This window comes from Coniosporium apollinis (assembly GCF_000281105.1).
Source record: "Coniosporium apollinis CBS 100218 chromosome Unknown supercont1.38, whole genome shotgun sequence".
NCBI classification, from domain to species: domain Eukaryota; kingdom Fungi; phylum Ascomycota; class Dothideomycetes; genus Coniosporium; species Coniosporium apollinis.
The window spans coordinates 18,482-35,579 of record NW_006913300.1 but is presented as its reverse complement, the minus strand read 5'-3'; the positions used below and the strand labels follow the sequence as shown (position 1 = coordinate 35,579).

General features: G+C 53.4%; 7 protein-coding genes across 7 annotated transcripts; 4 read left to right on the top strand and 3 right to left on the bottom strand.

Moving 5' to 3' along the window:
* Nucleotides 1-303: 303 nt before the first annotated feature.
* W97_07363 (uncharacterized protein) lies at nt 304-1,240 on the top strand (the record flags this gene model as incomplete). The annotated part of the gene is made up of 3 exons (XM_007784993.1): nt 304-393; nt 490-1,083; nt 1,154-1,240. 3 exons carry the CDS (start codon nt 304-306, stop codon nt 1,238-1,240), a joined length of 771 nt encoding a protein of 256 aa, XP_007783183.1.
* Nucleotides 1,241-1,304: 64 nt separating this feature from the next.
* W97_07362 (uncharacterized protein) lies at nt 1,305-2,160 on the bottom strand (the record flags this gene model as incomplete). The annotated part of the gene is made up of 2 exons (XM_007784992.1): nt 1,305-1,544; nt 1,600-2,160. The coding sequence occupies 2 exons, from the start codon at nt 2,158-2,160 to the stop codon at nt 1,305-1,307; spliced, it is 801 nt and encodes a 266-aa protein (XP_007783182.1).
* A 1,950-nt stretch (nt 2,161-4,110) lies between these two features.
* On the top strand, nt 4,111-6,429 carry W97_07361 (uncharacterized protein; the record flags this gene model as incomplete). Its single annotated transcript, XM_007784991.1, has 3 exons — nt 4,111-4,402; nt 4,461-6,005; nt 6,068-6,429. 3 exons carry the CDS (start codon nt 4,111-4,113, stop codon nt 6,427-6,429), a joined length of 2,199 nt encoding a protein of 732 aa, XP_007783181.1.
* An 804-nt stretch (nt 6,430-7,233) lies between these two features.
* Nucleotides 7,234-8,120, bottom strand: W97_07360 (uncharacterized protein; the record flags this gene model as incomplete). The annotated part of the gene is made up of 3 exons (XM_007784990.1): nt 7,234-7,251; nt 7,292-7,812; nt 7,925-8,120. 3 exons carry the CDS (start codon nt 8,118-8,120, stop codon nt 7,234-7,236), a joined length of 735 nt encoding a protein of 244 aa, XP_007783180.1.
* A 2,317-nt stretch (nt 8,121-10,437) lies between these two features.
* W97_07359 (uncharacterized protein) lies at nt 10,438-11,937 on the bottom strand (the record flags this gene model as incomplete). The annotated part of the gene is made up of 4 exons (XM_007784989.1): nt 10,438-10,595; nt 10,656-10,749; nt 10,833-11,705; nt 11,755-11,937. The coding sequence occupies 4 exons, from the start codon at nt 11,935-11,937 to the stop codon at nt 10,438-10,440; spliced, it is 1,308 nt and encodes a 435-aa protein (XP_007783179.1).
* Nucleotides 11,938-12,699: 762 nt separating this feature from the next.
* W97_07358 (uncharacterized protein) lies at nt 12,700-15,239 on the top strand (the record flags this gene model as incomplete). Its single annotated transcript, XM_007784988.1, has 3 exons — nt 12,700-12,847; nt 12,904-13,679; nt 13,725-15,239. 3 exons carry the CDS (start codon nt 12,700-12,702, stop codon nt 15,237-15,239), a joined length of 2,439 nt encoding a protein of 812 aa, XP_007783178.1.
* Nucleotides 15,240-15,611: 372 nt separating this feature from the next.
* On the top strand, nt 15,612-16,691 carry W97_07357 (allantoicase; the record flags this gene model as incomplete). The annotated part of the gene is made up of 1 exon (XM_007784987.1): nt 15,612-16,691. One exon carries the CDS (start codon nt 15,612-15,614, stop codon nt 16,689-16,691), a length of 1,080 nt encoding a protein of 359 aa, XP_007783177.1.
* Nucleotides 16,692-17,098: the final 407 nt, after the last annotated feature.

Sequence of the window (17,098 nt, the reverse complement as noted above, 5' to 3'; positions counted from 1 at the left end):
CTACCACTTTAGACGATACCTTTTCTTGACCTACTATGCAGAGAGAAAGCACGCCTCATTTCCGATGTTGTTTGCGAACACAAGTTTTTGCAAGAGGTCGGACTTCTCGGCGATGGACTTGGACGGAACGATCCCGCGATACATCCCTCCTCACTCATGTCGCGAAGCGGAACACTCCCCATGCCCCACCAACATACCCGCCATGTAAATATACAGCAGGCCGGGCATCTTAGGCTCGCGAATTGAGGAATTGAGTGGTATCCAAAGGTGTGTTGAAGGCATTGATAACACACTGCGCTCAGTATGGCAGCGCAAAAGGTCTGTCTCATAACTGCTGGCTCAGCCGGCCTTGGAGCACAAATAGCACGCGTCTTGGCGCCAGACTTTCGCGTCGTAAGTAAAGCCTTCCCCTAAACGTCCATTGTATCTGCTCGAGCGGCATTTCCGCAGCTTGATGCTATTCAAATCGATGCTAAGCATGAGAATCAGGTCGTCAACTACGCGAACAACGCCCAACGAGCCCAATCCCTCCTCGCTGAGCTCTCCCAGGTCCCAGCCACCACGCCTTCCGATGTCGAGCAGAAGCAGCCTCGGTTCCATGCCATCCAAGCGGACATGAGCGAAAAGTCCGCGGTACAGGGCCTCGTGCGTGAAACGCTCTCCACTATGGGCCGGCTCGACGTTGTTGTCTCGAATGTTGGCTGGACACGGATGACAACCTTCGCCAACCTCGACGAGGGCACGCTGGACGAGGACTGGGACAAGTGCTTCGTGTACAACGTCAAGACCCACCTCTGGCTTATGCATGCCGTCCGGAGCGCGCTGGACGAGAGCGAGGGCTGCTTCATCAGCACGGCGTCAGTGGCTGGGGTGAAACCGAGCGGTAGTTCACTGCCGTACGCGGTAACGAAGGCGGCGCAGATACATTTGGCGAAGAGCTTGGCGGTTATCTGCTCGCCGAAGATAAGGGTGAACTCGGTGTCGCCGGGCATGCTGTTGACGGAGTGGGGAATGAAGTTTCCGGAGAGTAAGAGGGAAGCTGCGATAAAGAACACGAAGCTAAAGAGGCTGGCGACTGTAGAGGTGAGTTTGTGCCATCCTCACAGGGCTGTGGTGACCTCAGACGATGGTGCTGGAATGCTGACTATCGCAGGATGTTGCGAATCAAGTACGGACGCTGGCACTGAGCATGTCTGCAACAGGCCAGAATATAGTCATAGATGGTGGTTCATCTTTATAGACAGCTATGTGCCGGGAGCAACCCCCTAAAACTTACCGCACGGTCCCTTCGCAGCCATACTCTGCTAATCAATGACCAATCCACCACTAACAAACAGCGACTCTCCGTTTATCCACCGGCTTCTCTCCTCGCACAGGAAAGCTACCGCCCATGCTACCTCTTCCGGCTTGCCGACGCGCGGAGCAACTGGAGTAGCCATTTCCATCTGTGGCTGGACCACTGCCATCTCCTCTGCCGTCATACAGCCCCGCATGCCCGGCGTCTCGATTGGGCCGGGAGCAACGGAATTGACCGTACAACCGTACTGCTCATAGGTCAGAGACTTAGCTATGCCAATTGCCTTCGGTAGAGAAGAAAACCTTGGGCGGCAACTCCCTTGCCCACTCCTTTGTCAGTGAGTCAATGGCTCCTTTCGTGGCGCAGTACGTGCTTTGGTTCGCCATAGGCTGTCTAGCGACTCCGCTGCACATATTGACGATCCTTCCACCGCCGCCTTCCTCTTTCTTCGGCAGATGAGGCAAGGCAGCTTGGGTGAGTAACCACATCCCTCGAAGGTTGGTGTTCACGAGCGTGGTGAAGTCTTCAAGGGTTTGCTCCTCGAAAGGTTTGACGATGATCCTCCCGGCACTGTTGATAAGAATGTCTATCTTGCCAAATGCCTTGACGGCAGCGTCGATGAGCTTTGCGGGCCCATCGGCTGTGGAGATGTCGGCGCAAACAGAAGCGAATGAACCTGCCAGGGAGTTGCCTAGCTGCTCTGCTGTGTCCTCAAGGTCTGGCGTAGGGTAATTCAGTACCAATGACGCGCCCCGAGAAGAGAGCTCTTGGGCTATAGCGGCGCCTATGCCATGGCTTGAGCCGGAGACCACAGCGACTTTGCTGGCGAGTGTTTGAGGCACAGGCGGAGCTGGAGTAGTCATTATTCTCTGCTTAAGTGACGTCGCGGATCGTGCGGATGAGAAATTCGCCCGGGTTGTGCTTCTATAGTTAATCCCTGTCCAGGGCGGCCGCTTTCCCTTGGTATATCCGTGCACAAAGGTTGAGGGATGACGGAGTTAAAAAGCAAGCTTCAACTGGCAAGAATGAATTGTGCATGGAAAGGTGCAGTTGAGAGAAAAGAAGTAGTCTCGGTTCTCATATATTCCCTTATCAAATGCCAGACTCCTGACGACTACCCCGCTTCATGCATGTGCTTGTGACATCTCATACAGTAGGTAATGAGAAACTGGTTGCCCCTTTGCTGCGCTGAGGAGGACCGAGCACGCTGGATCTACTCGAGCACCGAGTAGTAGCACGATGAAGAGTTTTGCTAGATATAGTGGGATCAATATAAAAGACAATAGTGTGCTTGCATAACGGAATAGACCTGTGGTGGGAGAACATATCTACTACGTCAACTACCCACTGGAGCGGAGCGTATTCTTCCGCAGCGGAGCGATACAAAGCATTTATCTTGACTCTATTCGATCATATTGAAGAGGTATTCCTGACGTTGACACGCGGTTGTCTTTGTAAATCCTCTATAGCCTTGCTCGCTGCTGCTATGGAATGATAGTGCCACCTCTCAACTTGACAACGGATACTCCAACTGGAGCTCAGGCTTGAAGTGCCTCTGGCTGGACTTTGAAATGCCAGCGGTGTCGTGGCTCCGTCTTCACCAATGTAGTTAGAATATATGGTTGTATTGACATGTCAGATGCAGTCGTGGCTTAGCAAGGGACGGAAGACCCGAGGACAAAAATAGTAAGCGACGCACGTTAGCAGGTCTTGGCCATGTGTTCGGCCATCTCCGAAGAGCCTCAAAAAACGCGCGTTCCGACGACTGAGTTTGCGGTAAACACGGGGACCTCTTGCAAGAGAGCAGGGCGAGGCACAGAGAGACTGCCCATGTGAAGAGCTCCCGTCTTGAAGGAGGAAACTTTGGGCTGGCAGGTGTCAAAGTCTTCCCTGTCCAGGAACAGCCGTGCGGCTAACACTCTTGGCTACAGCTGACAGGGGCTGACGGAGCTCGACCCCCATAAAACGATAGGGCTTGTTCCACGGATTGCACGAAAGATGCGGTGGGCTTTTGCTAGTGGCATGCGACAGTTGTCTGCTTCTGGCTACCACCTGCACCCGCACAAGCACAGCCTTGTCCTAAAAATGCTACCTAGGTAGGCACAGTCGCATTCAGCTCATGCGCGATAGCGCCTTGGATGGAAGATTTGGATACTAGTATGAAACGTCCCTCGTGTGATGCAGCTTGGAGCAGCTTTCAAACAGTCAGATTCTCCTTACTCCAGCGCAAAACTCTTTCCTTGAAGAAAAACCTACGGCGGAAAGCGTTGAAAATAGTCGACCTGATTGGAGTATCCGCACCCAGTGATCCGCCGTCCGAAAGCCCCTTGTCAACACCCTGAGCCCTGCGCCCAGACCACAGCCGGCGTGCGTGGCATCCCCTCAACCAGACTTCATCCGCGACAACCTAATCTCCAACTCCTCACACGCTTTTCTTACAGTAAATCTTCTGCCAACCTCTTGTTTCGGCCTCACTCGCTCGACCGACTCAAGAACCACTGCCTGACCACACAGTCTTCTTCCTTTCTACCACTGTTACCCTTCGTGTTTCATATTTCCAGCTTTCTTCCTAACCGGCACGCCCGAGATCGATACGGCCTGTCAGCCACTGTAATCCATTTTCAACCCTTCTTACGTCGACAGACCACCGCACCAAAGGCCTATCCAACCTGACCTTGGTTGTGTTCACTTACAATAAACCGCACATACTCGCAGAACGCTCCTTTCCCTCTCCCCTGAGTCCATCGAACATACTCGCTCGCCCCCGGGCGTAAAAACACTACAATATGAGGCTTCATCAGCACATGTCAGCGATGTTTGCCTCTATCCTCTTGCTCGGCGCTCTGCCGCTCGGAGTGTTAGGCGCGGACATACTAGAGACCCACGGCTTCAGCACATGTTTAGACAGCTCCGATATAAAGATCCAGAAGATGAATGTAAAATACAACCGCGCAACGAACAAGGTGGTCTTCGATGTTGCCGGATCAAGCGCGAAAGAGCAGAAGGTCATGGCCAAGTTGACAGTTCTGGCCTACGGCACAGAGGTTTACAAGAAAGAGTTCAATCCTTGCGACGAGGGCACCAAAGTGACACAGCTATGTCCAGGTTAGTGATCGAGTGAAGGCAACATGCGCTTGGTAACAAGCCACTGACTGGTTCATAGTACCGGCTGGCGAGTTTGCCGCCACCGGCGAACAGGATATCCCCGCAAGTTACGCAAGTCAGATACCATCGATTGCCTTCTCCGTACCCGACCTTGACGGCGAAGCGAAACTCCAGCTTAGTGCGGTTGATGGCGGCCAGGATCTCGCCTGCATCCAGTCTACCGTGACAAATGGCAAGAGCATGAGCATACCCGCTGTGCCTTATATCGTTGCCGGCATTGCGGGCGCCGCCCTTCTACTCTCTGGTCTGTCAGCGTTGGGCGCTGGCGCCGGTTCTCACGCCGGCACGGCAACACCGAGTCCAACTTTTGGCGAGGTCATCGGCTGGTTCCAGTCGGTAGCTATGAACGGCATGCTCAGTGTCCAATACCCGTCGGTTTACAGAAGCTTTGCGAAGAACTTCGCATTCAGCGGAGGGCTCATCCAATGGGAGGCGATGCAGACAACTATTGACAGCTTCCGAGAGCGGACTGGTGGAAACCTGACCGAGAACAGCGTAAAGTACCTCAAAAATGCGACGCTCATCCACCAGGACCCTTCGAAGAACCTCGCCAAGCGGGCGTTGGATGAGGCGTTCCTCTTCGCTCGCGAATTTAGCACTACCGTCAACGGCACTACCTTGGGCGGTGACGGCAGTACTGGCAACTCCACCGCGGAAGATGACAAAGTCATGCATTTCGTCCACGGTATTCAAGGCTACGTCGAAGAGCTCCGCATTCCCCGAACCAACACCTTCATGACGGTCCTGCTGATCTTCGCCGTGGTTATCGCCGCAATCATCGTCGGCATTCTCCTGTTCAAGGTCATCCTCGAGACGTGGGCGCTGTTTGGCAACTTTCCTAAGAGTCTTACCAGCTTCCGGAAGCGCTACTGGTGGGTCGTGGCGAAGACGATTACCAACTTGATTCTCATACTGTACGGCATCTGGACCCTTTACTGCGTCTATCAGTTTACGAAGGGCGATTCGTGGGCGGCTAAAGCGCTTGCTGGAGTGACGCTCGTTGTCTTTACCTGCATCCTGGGATACTTCACCTTCAAGATCTGGGCGAAGGCCAAGGAGTACAAGAAGGCCATGGGAGATGCCTCTGGGCTGTTTGAGGATAAGAAGACGTGGCTGAAGTACAGTCTCTTCTACGAGAACTACAAGAAGAGCTACTGGTGGATTTTTGTTCCCACGATCGTCTACATGTTCGCCAAGGGCTGCGTTATCGCTGGTGGTGACGGCCACGGCCTGGTCCAGACCGGCGGCCAGCTCATCATTGAGGCTCTGCTCTTGATCCTCCTGCTCTGGTTCCGACCGTACTCCCTCAAGTCTGGCAACTGGATCAACATCATCATCCAGGTTGCTAGGGTGCTCTCAGTCGCTTGCATCTTGGTGTTCGTCCAGGAGCTGGGCATCGCGCAGACGACGCAGACTATCACCGGTATTGTCCTGATCGTGATTCAGTCCGTGCTCACGGGCTTGCTTGCCATTCTTATCGCGGTTAATGCGCTTGTCATCTGCTGCCGTGAGAACCCGCACCGCAGGCGGAGGAAGGAGGCCGGTACGTCTTCCCCCAACCAAACGCCATTGTTGGAAACATGATCATGCTAACAGCCTGTACAGAAAAGCTCAATCGTGACCTCGACAACCTCACTCCACTCGACGCCCGCAACTCTCTCCTCATGGACCCATCCGAATACAAGGGCGCCCGCACCAGCGTCAGACACTCCGTTATCTCTGCTGCAAATCCTCTCAGCCCAAGCAACCGGGGCTACGACCCCGTCCCGCTTACGGAGCGCCCCGTTCACACCCGATACGACACGAGTGAATCGCGTACGGGGCTGCTTGGCGACGCGGCTAGCATGGATGCTGCGAGCAGATTTGACTCCCATGACAGGAGCTTGAGTCCGCCTGCTTCGATGCGCGCGCCGAGGTTGCCGGATGTGGGTCCTGCGCCGGGTGGCTATAGGGGCATGGCATATTAGCCGCTGGTTTTTGCGTGTTGTCCATTTGTACAGATTTCCTTGTGTTTGCGTCCGTTGGCGAGGGGCTGTCTTGCTTAGACATTCATTCACGACTATCTCTTTTAGCTTTTTGTAGTGCACATCTATACTGCTCCAGAATCTGTGGAAATTATTTCCTGTAGATATCGTCCGCGAGGACTCGTCTGCGAACGAGAAGACATATACGTCTTTCTACTTATACACTGCAAATCTGCCTATGTTCTGTGGTCTTTATAGCTGAACTTCTCCAGGGTAACAGTGTGTCAACACTACGAACGTATATCCTCGAAGTGCGCGCTTTGAAAACGATGCTCTTGTACAGCGCCACGTTCTGGTGGGTAGCAAGCAGACCCGATGGTTACCAGGGCTTCTAGGCTACTAGGCCTCGAGGCATCTGAGGCCGTTGAATGAGAGATTCCTCGCCACAAAGCGGCGCGACGTACCTTAGACTACAACATCTTGCTACTTCGAACTTGAGATATCGCGTGTTTATCTAATACCGTGTCTGCTCTTGATCAGATCGGCAGCCTGGCGAATCTCTCACGTTATCACGCTGTCCGAAAGCTCCAAAAGAGGAATGAGTAGAGCGACTTACTTTCTCTGCCACGGCATATACAGTTGCCATTGTATGCGCAGCCGGAATTAAAGGCATAATACTAGCATCCACAACACTCAGGCCTTTCACTCCATAGACTGTCAAACCTGGACCGACCACTCCTCCCAACCCCCTCGGCATCATTGCACATGTACAGCAAGGATGCGAATAGGTTGGCTGTATCAGTCCTCTCAGTGCTTCCCGGAGTTCTTGATCGGTCGTTAAATTGGCGCCAGGACTCAACTCTACCGGATCGAGTTCCTGCATGGCCGACGATGCAATGAACGCACGGTTGACCCGCAGAGCAGCGATGAGAACTTCCAGATCAGTTGGATCAGTCAAAGCGCCGAAGTCAATGACCGGCGGGGTTAGCACGTCCGTCGAGTTGATCATGATTGATCCGCGGGAGAGAGGCTTGACGAGGGTAATCGGCATGACAGCGCCACCATTCCAGCCGGTTTCTTGCACAGAGGTCAGCGTCGAGGTGTACAGACGGAGGATCGTTAAGCGCTGTGCCTCGTAGCCAGCGAGCACCGAGCTGTCGTAATCACCAGGGTAGAGAGACGACACCGATCGGGAATTGGCAAGGTCAATGATAGACTGGTAGTCGGAGGTGATTTGCGGCAAGGGGAGGAATGTCACGGTATTCCCGCCCTGGTTAACAATGGTGTACGGTCCCTGGCGCTCCGCCCAGTAAAGCGCAAGCTGCTCGGCTGCGTAAGTCTGGTTGGATGACAGCATTCCTAAGTTCGGTGTGGGCTGAGATTGGACTAGGGAAGGCAACATTGTCAGCAGCGGCCGGACGTGGCTAGATATGTGACTATCTGATTAAGCAGCTTGCGGTGCCCTCAAGTTGCAAGCAGAAACTGGAATAGAACGTACAATTGAATACAGGATATATTGTTGGATGATCCTGAAAGTTCTGGCCAACGCCGGGGAGGTGTACTTGAGGTTGGATGCCGAGATCCTGCATCACGCCTTTAGGTCCGACGCCCGAGAGCTGGAGGATCTGGGGCGAGTGAACAGCTCCTGCCGCCAAGATGACTTCCCTTTTGGCCTTGACTGTGCGAATCTGCATGGAGTTGCGATCTATGAACTGTGCGCCAATTGCTCTTCGACCACGGAAGAGTATTCTCTGAACAGCATTGTCAGTGAGTAGATGGTAGTTTAGTCGTGATCCTACGATGCGGTCATAGTGTGCTGTTCGGGCGTATGATCTCGTTCTATTCACTGGATCAAGGGAGCTTGGAGCCCAGAATACTCCGCTTTTGTTGCCTGCTCCAGGGTCCTCTGGTGTTGTCACATCGAGACTATTCCAGCCGCGAAAGTAATACTCTGCCCACATGATATAGATCAGCCTGGTGTCTGATAATGGTTGCTGGGGGCAAAAACATACTAATGGACGGAAATTGAAACACAGGGTAACTCGATTGAACTGGTCCATCAAAGCCATGCACGGACAAGTCCCATGATATATCGAACTCTTCGGCGAAATCTTTAGCCGCTGGAGTAAAGTTCTCGCTCTGCCAGGTGTCAGCAGAAACTCTCTCTAGTAGGCTGTGTTAGAGTTTGATATGGGCACACGCCTTCTGAAAGTATGGCAAGAGGTTGTCCCAGCCCCATCCCGGACTTCCCATCTCCGCCCAAGCGTCATAATCCTCAGCCGAACCTCTGTCAAAGAACAATCCATTGACCACCGTTCCTCCGCCAACTACGGCTGCAGCAGGAACTTGAAAGCTGCCATTGTTCAATTCACGCTGAGGAACACTTGTGAGATTGAAAAAGTAGGGAGAGGACGGAAGATCTAAAAGGCCAGGAACAAGGACTGAAGGTTCCCGCTTGTCGAGAGGACCGTATTCTATTACAAGGACTGAGGCTAACACAATGCGTCAGCGGGACTGCCTTTCCGAAGATATCTAGAGTCGAACTGACTCTCTGGATTCTCAGTAAGACGATCCGCAACGGTCAGTCCACTTGCCCCGCCGCCAATGATCACAAAGTCGTAAGACGAATTTAGCGCCGTGTCTCGCCCGACAACACGTGCATGGTGCACGGCTGGGAGACTAGACGAGATTCCAAGCAAAGGCAGAATGAAAATTAGGTGGACAAGCATCTCGTCACAACCATGGAGAATACTTCTATACAACCGTTCTCACGCCAGCAAAAGGGCGAGCAGACGCTCTAAGTATGATTCCTGGCTGGAACCCCGCTCCAGAGTCATTTTTCGTGCTGAGGCGTCGGATGTATGTGGAAATTTTGGGGGCCACAGCATACCTAGCATGCAGAGCCAAGCGGTCTTTGAGCGGGGGAGAATACTCGTATACGGAGGATCTTAAGTGAATAAAAAGTACCTTTCTTGAGCAGTGAAGCAGCCAGGTAAAGGCCACTTTTCTTACCTTCTATGCCTCAGTGCTAAGGCCATCGATCTGGTGCCAATTTTGAACGCTTTGATTGTTCAATTGCAAAGCATGGTTTTGATAGGTTCGTAACCTTGAAGCCCGCATCGTTTTGTCAGCCGGGTGGGTGAATATCATCCTCCTGCATTGAGTGCCGTAGCGGCCGGCTCATCTTTTTAGCAACTGGAAAGATAGGAGCGTAGGTAGCGTAGGGGAATTAGGAGAGAGCTGTTGTTCCGTTCCGGGACAACCCTTTGGAAACGGCGCGCGTTCCAGTGCTATGGATTCTACCATGAAGGATCCTGAGGGCGGCGTGGCGTTTGAAATAATGGGATATGGAGGCAGCTGGATGACCTTCTGCAACACCACTGAATCTATATCTAGTATACTGGATAACAAGGTAAGACTTCTTAGCACGTGACATCCAGCGGCATGCTCTGCCGCGGTACCGATACCACCACTGCTATCTACTACAGCGCACCCTATCACAAACAGCATCGGCCACATCAGGTTACGGTCAAGATTTCTCGAGATACTGTATTAACTGGTCTACAAACTAGTCAATATCGTCTTTATGCCCGGGGTGGATTACAGCTATGATGCAAATGACCTGTTCGATCATACTCAAACCCGCACCATCGTCATGCTAGAGGCAAATGGATACCTAAATCAGACATGCTGTTTCGTCGATACGGTGTCAAGAAACGCGACGGACGGGGATGGGTATGCCAAAGCGCAATATACCTCCGATCTCGATATGCTTTGACCGCAGCGTCGCACCGCACCCCGGAGGTCAACAGCGGGCAGAGGAGCAGGGCGAATCTGCTATCACAATATTGCACTACCTCAGAGCAAGGGCTTTCACGGGACTGAAGGCAGGCGCTAGTCCCTTGTTCGTCCCTCGATAGGCGCTGGTTGCTGGCCGTGACGTTGTCCCCACCTTTCGTGGCCTCCAATAACGACGACAAGACAAGGTGCATTAAGGGAACGACAGCAACGTCATGGCGGCGGCGTCTTCACCCGCCGCTGCATCCGCCCAAGCACGAACAGGACCGCCGCGGCGACAAGGTAGGCCGTCCCGGCGAAGATCTGCGGGTAGAGGTATTCCCACCGCCCGAAGCTAGGACGGCGAAGCTTCAGCGCGACGACTTCGGAAACTGTATATTCCATCAGCGTTCTTGCACCAAGGCGGTGTTGCTTAGCAGTGGAAGTCTTACAAGTAACGGGGAGGATGACAACGCCCCAAGTGATGGCTAACAGGGAGGGAAGCTCGGCAAGTCCAGCGACCTCGACGCATAGAGGGCTGATGGTCTGTCTCCCTCAAGATTTCACGTAAGTAAGACCCTTGTGTTCGGCAAATAATATGGGACACGAGTGAGAGGAGAGAGATGTACCATCCAGAATACGCCCAGCACAGCACCGTTGAGAAGGGAGTAGAACACAGTGAGGCCATACGATTCTGCCGGTAGCCAAAGCGTAAAGACGGAGATGCCGCTGACGGCTGTAGCAAGGCCGGCAACACGGATGCGGCCGAAGCGGTCACTCAGGAACCCAATTAGTGGGCGGCCGAGCGCGGTGCCGAGATTCAGATATGCGGCTGTTGAGGCCGCTTGTGATGGCGACAGGCCGATCGAGCGCGCGAAGTCGGGCAAGGAGTAGAGCAGAGTCATGTAGCCGAGCATGCTGACAAAGCCCCAGGTCAGGAGGAGCAGGACGGTGGGTCGGCGGAGGAGCTTGACGTCAAAGCCGCGCATTGGCGGCTTGATTATGGCGTTTCTGTTGCGGATGAGGGATGTGGCGATGGCGTTCATAATACCGCTGACCAGGCCGGTGATGCGAAGCGCCCAGCCCAGAGAGATATTGTCGATGATGGCTCGTGTTGCGAACGAGAAGATAAGGCCGCCGATGCCGGAGCCGGCGCTGTTGATACCATTTGCGACACTGCGCTTCTTGTCGAACCACTGAGATGTAACGGCTATGGAGGGAATGTAGATAAAGCCGACGCCGACGCCAACAAGCGCACCCTGAGTGAGGTACAGATGCCAGATCCGGCTTGAGAAGGACGCTGCAATGAATCCCCCGGTCTGGAGACATACGCCGATGTACATGGGGATATGTGTGCCCAAGATGCGGGTTAAGCTTGTAACAGGCGTTGCTACGAGCATTGCGCAGCCGAAGTTGAGGCCACCAATGAAGGCGTAGTCGAGGGAAGTTGCACCAGGGAAGAGGTCTGTTTCAAGATAGTAGGCCAGACAGACGCCGTACGACTTGTGTGAGCTCTTAGCGCAGTACCAAATAAGGGGTCAGGGCTCATACGGCAAGCACGCCCCATGAGAAGCCGTTGATGATGAAGACACTGAGCACGCAGACCCAGCCGTAACCACCATCAGGGGGTGGTTCGAGGCCTTCAATGGCTTGTTGCGGTACTTCGGCGGTTTCTGGTCCGACGGCAGGGACCGTGGTAAGGTCTTCTTGGGGTTTCTCTGGTTCGTTGCTCATTCTTGTGATGATTCCCCAGGGCTTGGCTTACGCCTACTCGTCTTCTCGAAAGAAGTGCTTCAAGGGGAGTGGTTCGGGAAAGGAATGATTGAATTTAGTGTATTGCAAAGATGCATATAACGAATCGTAAGTGAAAGTTAACAATAAAAGATGATGGAAAGACTCGTTAAGTATTAAGAGCAGCCTACAGTGCGCCGGCTCTTAGACTGCTGTGCCTTAAGCAAAGAGATGGTTGCTGTAAAAGAAGCTTAAAGTATGTGACTGGGACTTTGATAGGAAGGGAGTGTGAAGTACATCATCATGGAGAGAAGTCCGGTAAACCGGATCGACCAAAGCGGGGTGCTTTACCATTACTAGTCGATACGCCTACCGGTTTAGGCTAACTAGCTAATGGCTCAGTTGCTGGATCTAAGAGGAACTTTGTTGTGCAATGTGTCCGTCTTAGAACGTCCGGCGTGGGGTTGTGCCGGTCTGCGAGCTCGCCGGTGACGGTGATGCTTGGCATGGAGGAGAGGGCGCGCGCTGCTGAGAACTTCCTGCCTTGCGAAGCATTCCGACTCAACATTCAATGCTTCCAACCACACCTTCCCCACGGTCACGAAATGACAGCGTCGGCACCTGAGTTTAATATTGGTTCACAATCTGGAACACAGTCTCGTCAGCACCATTGCGTTGAGCATACTCGTCCGCACCAAAGGACTGGCGCATGAAACACCCACCCGAGCCACACAGATCAAAGTCTAGAGATGCAGCTTGAGCAACATGGAGCACGACGACGAAGGGGTCAGCTTGCCCCCTAAGCTCCAAAAGCCCCGTCAACTGCCTAGTGATCTACCCACGTCGCTAGATGACCGTAGGGCGCCAGTCAGCGGCCTAGGCGAAGAGACGGAGTACTACGATGCGTGGGCTGGTAGGTTCAGCGTGTACCAAGCAGACACAGGCTTCCTACTGACCGACTTGCATCAGGACAGTCCCAATTTCTCACTAACCCTGTCCCGGCTCAGCCTCTCACCTTCAACCTTTCACTTGACGAAGCCAACTACGGAGATGATCCACGCACCCTCGAGGACAGTGACAGCCGACTCGTCCAGATGCTCGCGTCCCAAGCCAGGTTGAGGGAAGATGACACAGGTGCAGGCGGCGAAGAATCTGTAGCAACCAGCGATAAACTGTCGGATGCCGAGAAGAGGGATACACTGCAAGGGTGGCTTGCGACTGCTGCGAGCAATGGCGACGTTGAAAGGGTCAGAAGACTTGTCAACGGTAGTGGCCAAAGTTTCGTAGATGTGAATAAAGCCGATGCAGAAGGAACGCCGCCATTGATCTATGCCAGTTGCTTTGGTCATGAAGACGTGGTTGCGGCTCTGCTGCACGCCGGTGCAGAAGTCGACAAACAAGACCGCAACAAATGGAGTCCATTAATGTGGGCAATGACGAACCGGCACAAGGGGATCGCGAAGCTGCTGCTCGATCACGGAGCATCGCCAGAGGTCAAGTCCTCATCAGGGAGGAAAGCATTCGATTTTGTTGCACCGAATAGCGAGATATCGGATTACCTTTACGAAAGCGGATATGGCATTGGAAACGCGGGAGTTGCAGATGATTTCTACAACTCCGGCTTCTCTCAAGATCGATTTGAGGAAGAAATGGCGGAGAATGAGATGAAACGGCGGATGATGATGGAGAGCGCCATCAACCTAGAAGTCGACTTGGGAAATTTGGGCCTCGACGAACAACCTGAGGTAGGCAAGATGTCTTGTTTTAGATTCAGCGGCTGACTATCGTAGTCTCCAGGGGAACTAGAAGAAGGACAAGAGTTTGTCTGGGATAAATGTCTGAATGACCAGATGTTCGTTTTTCAAGAGAACGAGCTGGACCGCATACTGGATATCATCATCACCAACATGACACCTCAGAGATCTCCTTCGCAGAAACCTGTTCCAGCGAACATCCTGTTTCTCGGCGCTCGCTACGCGCATTACCATTCCAGCCCAGAACTTTTGGAAAAGCTTCTGACTTCAGCTGTGGAGAAGATCAACGATGTTGTAGAACGACACCAATGGGACATGACAATCCTGGCTTTCTGGATGTCGAACGCAACCTTACTTCTGCACTACCTCAAGAAGGACGGAGGGCTTGTTGGCGCAACCACAGAATTCCAGCTTCAGATGGCTGAGCTGATCAACGAGATCTTTATCTTGATAATAAGAGATGCCGAGCGGAGGATGGATAAGGTGTTGGACGCCGCCATGTTAGACCACGAGACCATACCTGGGTTTGAAGATGTCCAATTCCAGCACGAATGGAAGATTTTCAGGACAAAAGCCAAGGTCAGGGCACCCGAACCCATGGAGAAGCGCTGGCGACCGCCATCACCGAAACGAAGAGCTCAAGTATCTCCGCGCAACATTACATCCCTTCTCTCATCCACACTGTTCGTGCTGGATCTCTATGATGTCCACTCTGTAATTACATCGCAAGTCCTTTCGCAGCTGATATACTGGCTAAATGCGGAACTGTTCAACCGCATCATGTCCAATAGGAAGTATCTAGCGCGTACAAAGGCCATGCAAATACGGATGAATATCTCGGCCCTCGAAGATTGGGCGCGGACCAACAATCGGCAGCCAGAGCATTACGAGAACGGCTCAATGACCTCTACAGGAGAGACAACAATGGATGCGGCGCGGCGCCATCTTGCGCCTGTCGTACAGTTACTCCAGTGGCTACAATGTTTCTCCTCATTGGGCGACGACATCGAGTCACTAGTTGGCACATTGCAGCAGCTACCACGGCTGACACCGCAGCAGCTGATCCATGCCGTGAACTACTACAGGCCGGAGGTTGGCGAAAGAAGTCTGCCGAAGACCGCGATGAGATATCTTCAGAAGTTGCAGAAGGAGGCGGCTGATCGTAGATCTGAGCGGAGGCGAGCAGCAACTCCTTCGCCAGTGCCACCGTCAAAAGATGCGCCTCCTTCCACACCAACACGAAAGCACGGCCAGCAGCAGCCGAGTGCTTCATCGCCTACCACCCCACAGCAGGCAGAGCATGCAGACGACGATGAAGATGCCCCTGAGCATCTCCTGCTGGACCCAGCGCTCATGCTTCCGTTCTCTCTTCCTACTTCGACCGACATGCTGATCAGCTACGGTGCTGGGTTTGGCGGAACGGATCGAGAGCGAGAAAGAAAGTACTTGCCTACCGTGCCACCTGAGTTTTTGGCAAAGCTAGACACCAGCGGCAACAAGAGTGGTGGGAGCTCTTATGGCGAACCACGCTGGGACAACGGATACAGCTGATTATATCTATCGGTCACCGGTCGACGTATATATGCATGGTTTTATCTACGTTGAAATTACCTAGCCGTGTGTGATAAGACGTTGGAGAGTATTAGGCATCTTAGTGGGCACTATATTGAGCGCCGATCGAAGGTCAGGGCACTCTCTCGAAGCAGGTCCATATCAAAGTCTCTTCAAACCTCTTCCCAGTCGCTGATCCGCGCTTGAGCATTGCGTTTTCCATTTTGTCCATATTCGGCCATCTCCGAACCCCGCTTTATCGATAGCAGCATCTCTTGACCAAATCATCACAATAACGTCGGCCATCCCACAAACATCTCCACGCATCAATTGCCTGAGAGATCTCTCTACTCAGTACTCCCGAGTCACAAGATGGAAGTCCAATCTTTTTCTAAAGAAAGTGTCGCCGAAACAGCCACCAGCGCCGTCACTCCTCTCGCCGCCGCCGATATCGATGCAGCCTTCCGCTCCAACAGTATAGATCTCATCTCGAAGCCGCTCGGCTCCCGTATCCTCTCCTTCTCGGATGAATGGTTCGCTGCCGCCGATAATCTCACTACACCTACCCCTCCGGTCCGCAAACCGGGCGTCTTCACCCACGCCGGCGCGTGGTATGATGGCTGGGAAACAAGGAGACATAACCCAGAGGAGTTCGACTGGGTCGTCCTTCGGCTGGGCGTTGCGAGTGGGAAGGTGAAGGGTGTGGAGATCGACACGGCGTTTTTCAGCGGGAACCATGCGCCGGAGATTGCAGTGGAGGGTTGTTTCAGTAGCAACGATGATGAGGTCAAGGGGAAGGGGTTCAAGGGATGGGAGACGATACTAGAGAGGCAGGAGTGCGGGCCTAGTCAGCGGCAGGCCTGGGTACTGGACAAGATGATGGAGAAGGCTTATACACATGTCCGGTTGTTGATGTTTCCCGACGGGGGCATTGCACGGTTCAGACTGTATGGGCAGGCGGTGCCGGTGTTTCCGGAGGCGGTGGATGAGGTCTTCGACCTTGCAGCGACAGTAAATGGGGGCGTGGCGATCAGTTGCTCCGACCAACATTTCGGGACCAAGGACAACTTGCTCCTGCCCGGAAGAGGAGTGGATATGGGCGATGGATGGGAGACGAAGCGGACGAGGGGACCGCATGTGGACTGGGCGATCATCAAGCTGGGGTGTCCCGGCGAGGTGGAGAGCGTTGTCATTGATACAGCTCACTTTCGGGGGAACTATCCGCAGCAAGTCCAGGTCTTCGCAATATCCGCTGAGAGAGACCCGGGAGCAGATGACGCGGGCTGGGTTGAAGTACTACCGCCGCAGAAAGCGGGCCCCGATAAGGAACACTTCTACAATCAGGACGTGCTGCAGGATGTGCGTGGGGCTACCTACTCGCACTTGAAGTTGGTGATTATACCTGACGGGGGTGTGAAAAGATTCAGAGTCTTTGGAAGGAGGAAGGCCTAGATTTCACTGTATATCTTTATCCGTTATTAACACCTCCGATCGAAGTCTTTACTCCTCTGCCGGCAAACCACGGTGTCCCAGTCGTGGTTGCTCGCTCTGCAGATGTCAGTCTACCTCCAATGCATACATATGGGTCCACGATCATGGCCTTGCACTGTGTCGGCTCTGTTGAAGCCTGCGGGCTGTCGGCACGGATCGGACTTTGCCGCCGACCACATAACTCCACGCCCAGATTAAGATTTTTGTACCCCTCTTCTGCTCCGACTTCTATACCTCTTTTCTACAGGCGACTTTGGTTACCTGTCAGGAACAGGTCGTGAATGGGCTAAGGCACCTCTTCATTGAGGAAGTGATTCTATTCTCGTTGAAGAACTGTGACGTCAGGTATAGCACATGGCTTGCACGAT